Source organism: Eschrichtius robustus, chromosome 12, assembly GCF_028021215.1.
Source record: "Eschrichtius robustus isolate mEscRob2 chromosome 12, mEscRob2.pri, whole genome shotgun sequence".
NCBI lineage: Eukaryota > Metazoa > Chordata > Mammalia > Artiodactyla > Eschrichtiidae > Eschrichtius > Eschrichtius robustus.
In genome coordinates, this window is record NC_090835.1 from 21,742,799 (window position 1) to 21,755,338 (window position 12,540).

The 12,540-nt window shown below is 38.5% G+C and overlaps 1 protein-coding gene across 1 annotated transcript in view; it reads left to right on the forward strand.

The window, feature by feature from the left end:
* Positions 1–12,540, forward strand: part of TAFA4 (TAFA chemokine like family member 4) — a 120,084-nt gene that overhangs the window by 93,072 nt on the left and 14,472 nt on the right. Inside the window, exon 3 of the mRNA XM_068559147.1 lies at positions 7,915–8,070. Within this exon, the coding sequence (XP_068415248.1) occupies positions 7,915–8,070 (156 nt within the window). The remainder of the gene's footprint in view (positions 1–7,914; positions 8,071–12,540) is intronic.

Here is a 12,540-nt window from a genome sequence, read left to right on the forward strand (position 1 = left end):
GCAATCTGTATATCTTCTTTGGAGAAATGTCGATTTAGGTCTTCTGCCCATTTATGGATTGGGTTGTTTGGTTTTTTTGATATTGAGCTGCATGAGCTGCTTGTAAATTTTGGAGATTAATCCTTTGTCAGTTGCTTCGTTTGCAAATATTTGCTCCCATTCTGAGGGTTGTCTTTTCGTCTTGTTTATGGTTTCCTTTGCTGTGCAGAAGCTTTTAAGTTTCATTAGGTCCCGTTTGTTTATTTTTGTTTTTATTTCCATTTCCCTAGGAGGTGGGTCAAAAAGGATCTTGCTGTGATTTATGTCATAGAGTGTTCTGCCTGTGTTTTCCTCTAAGAGTTTGATAGTGTCTGGCCTTACGTTTAGGTCTTTAATCCATTTTGAGTTTATTTTTGTGTATGGTGTTAGGGAGTGTTGTAATTTCATTCTTTTACATGTAGCTGTCCAGTTTTCCCAGCACCACTTATTGAAGAGGCTGTCTTTTCTCCATTGTATATTCTTGCCTCCTTTATCAAAGATAAGGTGACCGTATGTGAGTGGGTTTATCTCTGGGCTTTGTATCCTGTTCCATTGATTTGTATTTCTGTTTTTGTGCCAGTACCATACATACTGTCTTGATGGCTGTAGCTTTGTAGTATAGTCTGAAGTCAGGGAGCCTGATTCCTCCAGCTCTGATTTTCTTTCTCAAGACTGCTTTGGCTCTTCGGGGTCTTTTGTGTTTCCATACAAATTGTGCAATTTTTTGTTCTAGTTCTGTGAAAAATGCCATTGGTAGTTTGATAGGGATTGCACTGAATCTGTAGATTGCTTTGGGTAGTATAGTCATTTTCACAATGTTGATTCTTCCAATCCACGAACATGGTATATCTCTCCATCTGTTTGTATCATCTTTAATTTCTTTCATCAGTGTCTTATAGTTTTTCTGCATACAGGTCTTTTGTCTCCTTAGGTAGGTTTATTCCTAGGTATTTTATTCTTTTTGTTGCAATGGTAAATGGGAGTGTTTCCATAATTTCTCTTTCAGATTTTTCATCATTAGTGTATAGGAATGCAAGAGATTTCTGTGCATTAACTTTGCATCCTGCTACTTTACCAAATTCATTGATTAGCTCTAGTAGTTTTCTGGTAGCATCTTCAGGATTTTCTATGTATAGTATCATGTCATTTGCAAACAGTGACAGTTTTACTTCTTCTTTTCTGATTTGGATTCCTTTTATTTCTTTTTCTTTTCTGACTGCTGTGGCTAACACTTCCAAAACTATGTTGAATGATAGTGGTGAGAGTGGGCAACCTTGTCTTGTTCCTGATCTTAGTGGAAATGGTTTCAGTTTAAAAGCATATTTAATAAGAAAAAAAGATATGTATTTAAGCAGATAAAGTTAATCCATCCTCTATAGCAATCCCAAAGCAATCAATTTTTTTTGTAAGGATTGTCATAACTCTTTCAATGTTATATACATCAATTATTCAGGTGAGTGAGGAACCAGGCATCTTAAATTTTACAATTCTGCCAATATTAATTTTGAGTCACCTTTTTTGAAAAGAACATATACAACCTGATTGCAAGTTCAGAAGTGTGGAAAGGAATCAAGGAAGTTTCAAGTTTCCCCACTTATAAAATATGCCTCCAAGAACACTGAGAATAGTGTCTGCCACATAGTATACTGTATGAAAGTGTTGGGTAAATAAATAGAAATAAATATGCTTCCATCTACCTGCCCAGACAAAACTGGAAGGAAAATGGCCCAGAAACTGACAAGGTTAACAGCAAAAAAAAAGGACAGTTTTTTTTTCCCCCTCTTTGGCCAGTTTCTGTCCAGTGAACCTGGCTCCACTTCTGGATAATTCATTCGTATATACTCCAATTCACACCTTGAAGCTCTAAAGTAAGAGAAATGAGAGATTTCAGCTACAACTTCTCACTTATTGCGCAGGTGTTATGTATATGTCTTTAGCTGTAGTTTTCAAGACAGATCCCCAACTGAAATATTCCCTGCAGTTTAAGAGAGAAAATGCATCTTTGTTTTAAGTGAATTTACTTGAAGTGGCCACTTTCTGGTACTAAGCTTATTGAACAAGGTATCCCTTTTGTATGTTTTTAGAGAACTAAGCCACTTGTTTCTTGTCTGTTTTCTACTTTCATTTTTTTTTTCTTCATCCAGCAACACTATACTACATAGCTGTATGATGCTTACGATGGTTACATTTATATGTCAACTTGACTGGCAGGGTGCCCAGTCACACATTATTCTGGGTGTTTCTGTGAGGGTGTTTTGGATAAGATTAATATTTGAATCTATAGACTGAGTGAAGCAGATTGCCCTCCCTAGCGTGGGTGGGCCTCATCCAATCAGCTGCAGGCCTGAATAGAGCAAAAAGCCTAACCTTCCCCTTGAATAAGAGAGAATTCTTCCAGGCTTTGAACTGGGATGTATCTTTTCCTGTTTTTGCACTCAAACTGAAGCATCAGCTCTTACTGCATCATGAATCTGTCCACCCTTGGACACATCTTGTTGGCTCCCTTTCTTTGGAGAACTCTGACTAATACAATGTTAACACGTGAGCTGCTCAAGCATGTATAATCAGTGATTTCTGTGCATCGGCCCACACTGGATCCCTATCTTCTGCCATCATTCCTTCAGCAGTTTCAAGTACCTGTTTCTGAGAACCCATCTCCTGTGCCAGGAACAAAGATTACAAAGAAACGCGGCACATCCTTATTCAAAGATTACTGTCACATGTCAACAGTACACACATTTCTAGAAAGACTGTCTAAATGGAGCCACACAAACATTGTTATCAAGTAGAAAAGATGTTTATGTGGGAAACTGAGCCATATCTTGTGACTTGCTGAGGTAGAGATACTATTTTGGCTGTACTTGGTGAAATATTAGCTACCATGGCTACTACATTTTCTGCTGTGAGAGCATAGACACTGCCTGGGTTTGAATCTCTTTCTATTTTCTAGTTGTGTTAACTTGGGCAAATAAATTTCTGGACATTTTATTAATGTAAAATAGGAATAAAAATAGTGCCTGTATTGTAGCAGTTTAAAAGATTACATAGAATATCTGTAGAAAGTTTAGAAGAGTGCCTGCAACCTACCATATTTTATCAAATCTAAGATGCTGTCAGTTGTGAAATATACTGCTGTTTTGTGTATTTCAAAGAAAGAAAAGCAATGCCAATTATAATGGTAAGATGCTATCAGTTGTGACACATCCTGACATGTTAAAATATGTATCTTAAAATCAATGAAGTACCATAGTTGGTGCTATATAAATGAATAAAATTCTAGACCAGGCAAGCTGATTATTCAGAGACAAGATTGAATAGGAAAAAAAAAAACTATTTGCATTTGTGGATGGTTATCTAAATAGCAACAAAATTCTAAGCAAACTGTAATATTAATGAATGTTCACATCACTTCTTGACTATTCTAAGAAGTTACTAAAGCATACTTCTTTTATTTTCTTAACGAGGTTTAGAGCTGCTTTCATTATAGACTCTCTAGGGCCATTAAAAATCTAACTAAGGCATGATGGCTGTTATAGACTGAGTGTTTGTGCCCCTCCCCCCACCCACCAAATTCATATGTTGAAGCTCTAACCCCCAAATGTGACTGTATCTGGAAAGAGCGTCTGTGAGGAGGTGATAGAGGTTAAATGAGGTCATAAGGTGGGCCCTAATTTAATAGGGCTGATGTCCTTAGGAAAAAGAGGAAGAGACACCAGAGCGCGTGCTCTGTCTCTCTCTGCCATGTGAGGACATGGTAAGAAGGAGGCTGTTTAAAGCCAGGAAAAGAGCTCTCACCAGGAATTGAATTGGCCAGCACCTTGATCTTGGATTTCTGGCTTCCAGAACTCTGAGAAATAAATGTCTGTTGTTGAAGCCACCCAGTCTGTGGTAGTTTGCTGTGGCAGCTGAGCAAACTGAGACAATGGCCAACAGGGAGGGTGGTCACTGAGAGAAGGCTGAGGATGAATTCATCCCGGCCACCCCTCTTCCCCCTCCGTGGCTACTCATTACCTCTCCAGGACTGTTTGACCTGAAGTGCTTATTTGCAATTGGAAACTACAGAAAGGATCTCCCCATGAACTCTTCCCAATCCTCACTTTTCTGCTTACTTGGTGCTAAAGTCCCATGCTACTTTACTGACATTGTAATTACTCTTTATTTTTTACTTATTTACAATTGTACACAACTACCTGTGGGAAATCAACACTCTTCTTTCGAACATTTAATTAGGTTTATAGTTTTAATTACTCCTTTCATATTTATGTTTTCCTCTGTAGTGGATTGAAAACGTTCTCTCATGCTGGCGATTTGACTCTCTGGGTACTGGTTCCGCTTTTATGTATTTTACAAATGAAACTTTGCCTTAGTGTTTGTTCTCACCATTAATTGGATTTTGCTTCCACCATTTAAGATAGTATGACAGGGAAGGGCCAGAAAAAATTCACCATGATATAGAGGTTACTTTGTAGAAGGTCTATCTTTATGGATTAAAAATCTGAAATACAGAATTTTAAAAAGGAGCTTTGTTATTCGAAGCACATACGCCAAACGACAGAAACCAAGCAAAGCATTAACCTGTGGGAATCCTTGGGGAAACCTGTTTTAATGAGTAGATGAGATTTCTTGTAATTCACAGAACAATTTATATGTAAATGGTGTATCTGAAAATCATGAGGGTGCTCGAGGGTGCCTGAAAAGCTTACCTTTCATTAATAATTTCTAAACATTGCCTCTACAATCTTGTTTCCATTTTTTTTTTTTAATCAGAGCAAAGGTAAGTCTTTCCATCTTGGTATAACCAGAGTTGGTGTATTAGTTATCCATTGCTGTGTAACAAATTAGCCCCCATCTTAGATGCTTGAAACAATCAACAAACAGTTGGCTCTTGAACAACATAGGTTTGAACTGTGCAGGTCCACTCTACTCTGATTTTCTTCAATAAATATGTACTATAGTACCATACGACCTGTGGTTGGCTGAATCCATGGATGCATAACTACAAGTAAGGAGGGCCAACCATAAGTTATACTCAGGTTTTCGACTGGGTGTGTGGGGTCAGCGCTTCTAACTCCTGCATCGTTCCCAGGTCAACTATATATTATTTTACACAGTCTTTGAGCATCAGGAATCTGGGAATGGCTTAGCTGGGTGGTCCAGACTCAGGGTTGTTAGACTGCAGTTGAGCTGTTGGCTGGGACTGTAGTCTTTGAAGCCTTGACTAGGGCTGTAGGATCCACTTCCAAACTCACTCATGGCAGCACACAGCATGATTTCCTCCAGAGTGACTGATGAGCAAGCAAGGGACTGCACTGCTATCTTTTATAACCTGACTGTGGAAGTGATAAACCATCACTTCTGATGTATGCTATTGGCACTGGCACACAGACCAATGCTTGTGCGGTGTAGGAGGGAATATACCTAGAAGCTCACGTACAGGGTTGTTGGCAGGGGACTTCAGTTCCTTGCCACGAGGGCCCCTTTATAGGGCCACTTATCCCATGGTTTCCTTTGAGTGAGTGATCCAAAAGGCACAGAAAGGGTGACCACCTAATTTTGGAAGTGACATATCATCATTTCCTCTGCACGCTATTGGTCATAAAGACCAACCGTGGTACCATGTGGGAAGGGACTGCACAAACGTGTGGACAGTAGGAGGCAGGGAGCATTAGGGACCATCTTCGATGGTGGCTGCCACAGCTGACGTGACCTTGAACGAAACGACAGACTCATGGAGTGGAATCATCCCCTCAGGTCCAGCCATGAGAATGGGTCCACTTAGTGTTAAGCTAAGTTCTCTCTTGGTTTTACAATCCCGTGATAATTTTCCAATAAATTCTCTTCGGCTTAAGTGAGCTTAGATCACTTTCCATTGTTAAAAGGCTCCTAACTGATAAAATGAACTCCAATGTAAATTAAACGTAAACCATTTTCTGTTTGTTACAGGACTATGGAAGTCAGTTTTATCATTGTTGGTGATGGGAGATAGAAGTATAGAATTGTGGACAGAGCAGTGAGAACCTGTGGTGCTAGGATGGAATTGGAGATGCCAGTGTGGACTTACGCTGTACACACACACACACACACACACACACACACACACACACACACACACACACACACACACACTTCCTAGGTCTATCTGCCCTTTCAGCCCCAAATCACTCCCTGGTAGCAATGAATAAACCTTTGTGCCAAGGTCCTGGTTTCTAAATCTGAAGCCCCACTAAAAACAATCAGGGCTGCTTGGAGAAAAATGATGAGGGCAGGGAAAATCTGGCACATCTTTTGAGCCAGAAAGTTAGTTAAGATCTCAAAGAATAATGGGGATATGTCAAAATGACACAGCTGCCGGTATGAAGGGGCTCCTCCTGTCTAGATCTGAGATAATTTGAATATTAATATAGAATCAGTTTTGCAACCATAATATTAATCATTGGTTCTGGTGGAAGTCATCAGTGGATGCTAAAAATAGTGGGTCAGAGTTTGAAGAGTGGGGTGTTTACATAGTTTGAATATATTTCCCCTTAAAATGCTTATTAATTACAAAGGGCAAAATCGTACCTTTAGAAATGGAGAAATCTGGCAGCCACCACCTTAAGCATGTGATTAAAAGTAACAGCACCAAAAGCTGGATAAATGACATTATGTGCCTCCTGATATGATGCACTGAGAAGAACATAGTGTCACTTCTGCGGTAATCTGCTAAAAGTGCATTACCTGACTCTAATCAGGAGGAGACATCAGACAAATCCAAACTGAGGAACATGCTACAAAATAACTGACATGTGTTCTTTAAAAATGTCAAGGTCAAGAAAGATAAAGGCTGAGGAATAGTTCCTGATTAAAGAAGGCTAAAGAAATGTGAACTAAATATAATGTAGGCTTCTGCATTGGATCCTGAGCGGGGGGGGGAAATGGCTCTAAAGGACATTTTTGGGACAAGTGGAAAAATTTGACTGTAGATTGTCAGTTATATAATAGCACTGTAGTAATGTTAAATGTCCTGAATTCGTTAATTATGTCAGAGAAAGTCTTTATTCTTGGGAAATACACAGTATTTAGGGGTGAAGGAGTGTCATGTCTGCAACTTACTCTCAAATGGCTCAGAAAAATATATGAAAAGAGAGTGAATGATAAAGCAAATGGGGTCACATGTTAACAATTAGGGAATCTAGGTAAAAGGTCTTATATCAGTTTGCTATTGTTGCTGTGACAAATTACCATAAATTTAGCGGCTTGTTTCTGTAGGTGAGAGGTCTGGCACAGTTTGGCTGGTTTCTCTGGGTTAAAATCAAGGTATCCGCAGGAGAGCATTCCTTTATGGGGACCCTGGGGAAGAATCTGCTTCCAAGCACATCCTGGTTTTTGGCAGAATTCAGTCTCTTGTTGTTGTAGGACTGAAGTCTCCATTTCCTTGACTCTTGGCCCCTCCATTTTCAAGCCAGCAGTGGTGCTTTGAGTCCTCCTCATGGTTTAAATCTGAATTCGCCTTCTGTTTCATCTCTCTGCTTTGAAGGGCTCATCACCTTAGCTCTACAGGGATAATCCAGGATAATCTCCCTCTCTTAAACTTAACCAATTAATAATCTTAATTACATCCGCAAAATCTCCTTTGCCATGTAAGTAACATAACATAGCCATTGGTGTGATACCAGGGGCTAAAGGTCCTGGAAGCCAAATTTCTGTCTACCTACCTCAGTTTTATAGGAGTTTTTTGCACTATTCTTGCCACCTCTATATAAGTTTAAATTTACATCAAAACAAACAAACAAAAAGGATTCATAAGCATAGTATACATGGAATTGGGAAATGTAGTCATGGCGTCATTCATGGCCTTGGTACTTTCATTTCTTCCTAACAGCACTGGGTCTGTTTTGCTCCCCTGTTACCCACCAGGTCACCACCAAATCAAGCAAGGGACCTGTGAGGTGGTCGCAGTGCACAGGTGCTGTAACAAGAACCGCATAGAGGAGCGATCACAAACGGTCAAGTGTTCTTGCTTCCCGGGACAGGTTGCTGGCACAACTCGGGCTCAGCCTTCTTGTGTTGAAGGTAAGACCTTTCTGGTCAGTTTCCCTAATGTTGCAAAAGGACCTAACACTAAAGAAGCCCCTTACTTTGTTGTCTTTGCAACTCAAAGAAAACTAGGGCTGCACCTATGTCAACTATGTCAGTGCCTTTTAAAAAATGAACATAAATATAACCCCACAAATTTCTTAATGAGTAGGGTATTAATGATGTCTCCCAAGAGGTACCAATGAGGAGTTCTGTTACTGGACGATCAGGAAGATATGCTTTGATTTCTGCTTGCCCAACTGTCTCTCCACACACACACATTCTTATCTCTAGAATCATACAGTCGACAATAATTAACCACATCCCACCTGCCCTACCAAACAGACACACATTTATAGACTGTATGGTGTACATGTATTGCATACGTACCAGTGCTATGTATCAGCATGACCTCAGCCACCTTTCAAACTGGAAAGTGAACGTGGAAAATTTCCCATCTCGAATTCCTCAGCAGAAACCCTGGGGGCCAAATGTGTTGCTGACTTCCGATTCTGTCGGATTTAGTTAAGGCAACACAGTGCATATGCCATCTATTACCTAACAGACCTAATGTCTTCTGCAGTTGCACCCCATAATCACAGATATTACTATTTCTACAGTCAAATATATGAATATTCATGCCGGATGGGATAAGGCAAGATGAAGAACCTCATGTTAATTCAAGTCAGGTATTGCTGCCATTCTAAAGAAATTCTTGCCGTTTTCAGAGCTTTTTGGATTTGGGGCTTAAAGATAAAGGATTGTAGGCCTATAAAAAAAAAAAGGTAAGGCTCTTTAACGTTAAAAAAAAAATTGCTAAGTTTGTCTCCCCAGCTGGGACAGTTTAGTGTATATATTTGCTCCATTACTGAATCCATATCATACTCATTTTGTCTCCTTGCTCTCTCTCAAATCAGTCCACTCTTCTCTACCCCACTGTCACCTCCACAAGTCTAAGGGCCTAATTACATTTTGCTGAGCTTACTACTCTTCGTCTTCCAGTTTTCACGCTGTAGCCAGAATGATCCTTCTACAGAAACAGAACTCATTACGTCACTCCCATATTTAAAGCCACACTTCAGTGACTTTCCACCGTCTTTAAAATGAAATCCAAATTCCTTACCACGGCTTGGCTGATGAAGCCCTGCGTAATCTCGTTCTGTCTTACTTTTTTCTTTGAACTACTGTACCCCAGGCAAACTGGAGTCTTTTCTGTTCCCTTGCATCTCTGCACTTCACCTGTCTATATCCATTGCCTGAATCGTTGCCTTCATCCCCCCAACACACATTTGTCCACTTAATGCCTAGTCTCCTTTCAAGTCTTCTATATGTTCTTGTATCTCCCCATACTTCCAGTTCATGACGTGCATCTTGTTTTGTTGTAAAAACTTGTCGAATGTATGCTTCCCGTTAGTCTGCAAGTTGCTTGAGGATGGGAACTGGGTCTCTTATTTACATCTCCCCGCAGTGGCTGGTGCATGATGAGTTTTAGCACAGGAGAGAGTGATTTCATCTTCACTAATCACAGATTCATTTCGAAAGGTAACAACAATGGTTGCTTGCCTCTGTAGGTTTTATTTAATTTTTAATTAACAGTTGTAAAGATTTTTAATGTTTTTATTGAAGTGTAGTTGACATACAATATTATGGTAGTTTTAGGTGTACAACATAGTGGTTTGACACTGATAAACATTACATACTGATCACCAGGATAAGTCAACCATCTGTTGCCATACAAAATTATTACAGTATTATTGACTATATTCCCTGTGCTGTATATTACATCCCCATGGCTTATTTTGTAACTGGAAGTTTGTACCTCTTAATTCTCTTCACCTATTTTGTCCAACCTCCCACACTTCTCCCCTCTGGAGACCACCAGTTTTTTTCTGCATCTGTGAGTCTGTTTCTGTTTGGTTTTGTTTGTTGTTCTTTTTTTTTCTTTTTTCTTTTTTTTTTAGATTCCACATATAAGTGAAATAATATGTTATTTGTCTTTCTTCGTCTGACTTATTTCACTTAGCATAATACCCTCTAGATACATTCACATTGTTGCAAATGACAGAATTTTCTTCTTTTTTATGGCTGAGTAATATTCCATTGTATATATATACACCACATCTTCTTTATCCATTCATCTGTTGATGGGCAGTTAGATTATTTCCATACATTGGCTATTGTAAATAATGCTGCAGTGAACATAGAGGCGCATATTTCTTTTCCGGTTAGTGTTTTTGTATTCTGTGGGTAGCTAGCCAGAAGTGGGGTAGCTGCTGGATCATATGGTAGTTCTATTCTTAGTATTTTGAGGAATCTCCACACTGTTTTCCATAGTGGCTGCACCAATTTAAATTCCCAACAACAGTGTATGAGGGTTCGCTTATCCCACACATGATTGTTTTCTTAATTTCCCTTAGTTTGTTATTAGTCTATGGAAATACAATAGATTTATGTATATTGATTTTTGTATCCTGCAACTTTACTGAATCCACTTATCAGTTTTAATAGTTTTTTGGTGGAGCCTTTAAGGCTTTTTTAATATTATACTATCATGTCATCTGCAAACAGTGACAGTTTTGCTTCTTTTTTTCTAACTTGGATAACTTTTCTTTTTCTTGTCTGATTGTTGTGGCTAGGACTTCCCACACTGTGTTGAGTAAAAGTCGTGATAGTAGGGGTCCTTGTCTTGTTCCTGATCTTAGAGGAAAAGCTTTCAGCATTTCACCATTGAGTGTGATGTTAACTGTGGGTTTATTGTATATGGCCTTTATTATGTTGAGGTACATTCTCTCTATACTCACTTTGTTGAGAGTTTTTAATCATAACTGGATGTTGAATTTTGTCAAGTGCTTTTTCTTTATCTACTGAGATGACTGTATGATCTTCTCATTTATTTTGTAAATGTGGTGCATCACATTGATTGACTTGCAGATATTGAACCATCCTTGAATTCCTGGAATAAATCCCACTTGATCATGGCATATGGTCTTTTTAATGTACTGTTGAATTAGGTTTGCTAATATTTTGTTGAGGTTTTTTGCTTCTATCTTCATCAGGGATGTTGGCCAGTAATTGTCTTTCTTTTTTCTTTTTTTGGTGAAGAGTCTTTGTCTATAGTTTTAGTATAAGGATAATGCGTTTGGAAGCATTCCTTCCTCTTTAACTTTTTGGAATAATTTGAAAAGGATAAGTATTAACTCTTCTTTAAATGTTTTATAGAATTCACCTCTGAAGACATCTGGTCCTGGACTTTGTTGTGAGGGGTTTTTTTGTTTTGTTTTCTGGAGTATAGTTGCTTTACACTGCTGTGTCAGTTTCTGCTGTACAGCAAAGTGAATCAGCCATACGTATACACATATCACCTCATTTGTGGATTTCCTTCCCATTTAGGTCACCACAGAGCACGAAGAAGAGTTCCCTGTGCTATATATAGTAGGTTCTCATTAGTTATCTATTTTATACTTGGTATTGATAGTGTATATATGTCAATCCCAATCTCCCAATTCATCCCAACCCCCCCCCCCTTCCCCCTTGGTGTCCTGTTGTGAGTTTTTGGATTACTGATTCAATTTCAATACTAGTAATCAATTTGTTCAGATTTTCTACTTCTTCCTGATTGTCTTAGAAGAATGTACGTTTCTAGGCGTTTATCTGTTTCTTTGAGGTTGTTCAGTTTGTTGGTATATAATCATTTCTACTAACCTCTTATGATTCTTTGTATTTCTGTGGTGTTGGTTGTAACTTCTCTTTCATTTCTGATTTTATTTATTTGGGCCCTTTCTTTTTTTTTGCTTTATGAGTCTGGCTAAACGTTAATCAGTTTTGTTTATATTTTCAAAGAACCAGCTCTTAGTTTCATTGATCTTGTCTATTTTCTTTTTAGTCTCTATTTCATTTATTTCTGCTCTAATATTTATTTTTTCCTTCCTTCTGCTGACTTTGGGCTTTGTTTGTTCCTCTTCTAATTCCTTTAGATGGTAAGTTAGGTTGTTTGAGATTTTTCTTGTTTCTTGAGGTAGGCCTGTATCACTAAATTTCCCTCTTAGAACTACATTCGCTGCGTCCTGTAGATTCTGGAAAATTGTATTTTATTTTTATTTGTTTCAAGATATTTTCTGATTTCCTCTTTGATTTCTTCATTGACGAATTGTTTTTTTGGTAACATGTTGTTTAGTCTCCACGCATTTATGTTTTATCCAGGTTTCTTTTTGTAATTTGCTTTCTTGTTTCATACCTCTGTGGGTGGTTGAAAGTGCTTGATTTCAGTTGTCTTAAATTTATTGAGACTTGTGTTATGGCATAATGTGATCTATCCTGGAGAATGTTCCATGTGCTCTAGAAAATGTATGTGTTTTTCTGCTTTTATAGGAAACTGTTTATTTTGGAGTACAGTTGATTAACAGTGTTGTGTTAGTTTCAGATGTATAGCAAAGTGATTCAGTTATACACATACATGTTTCTACTCTT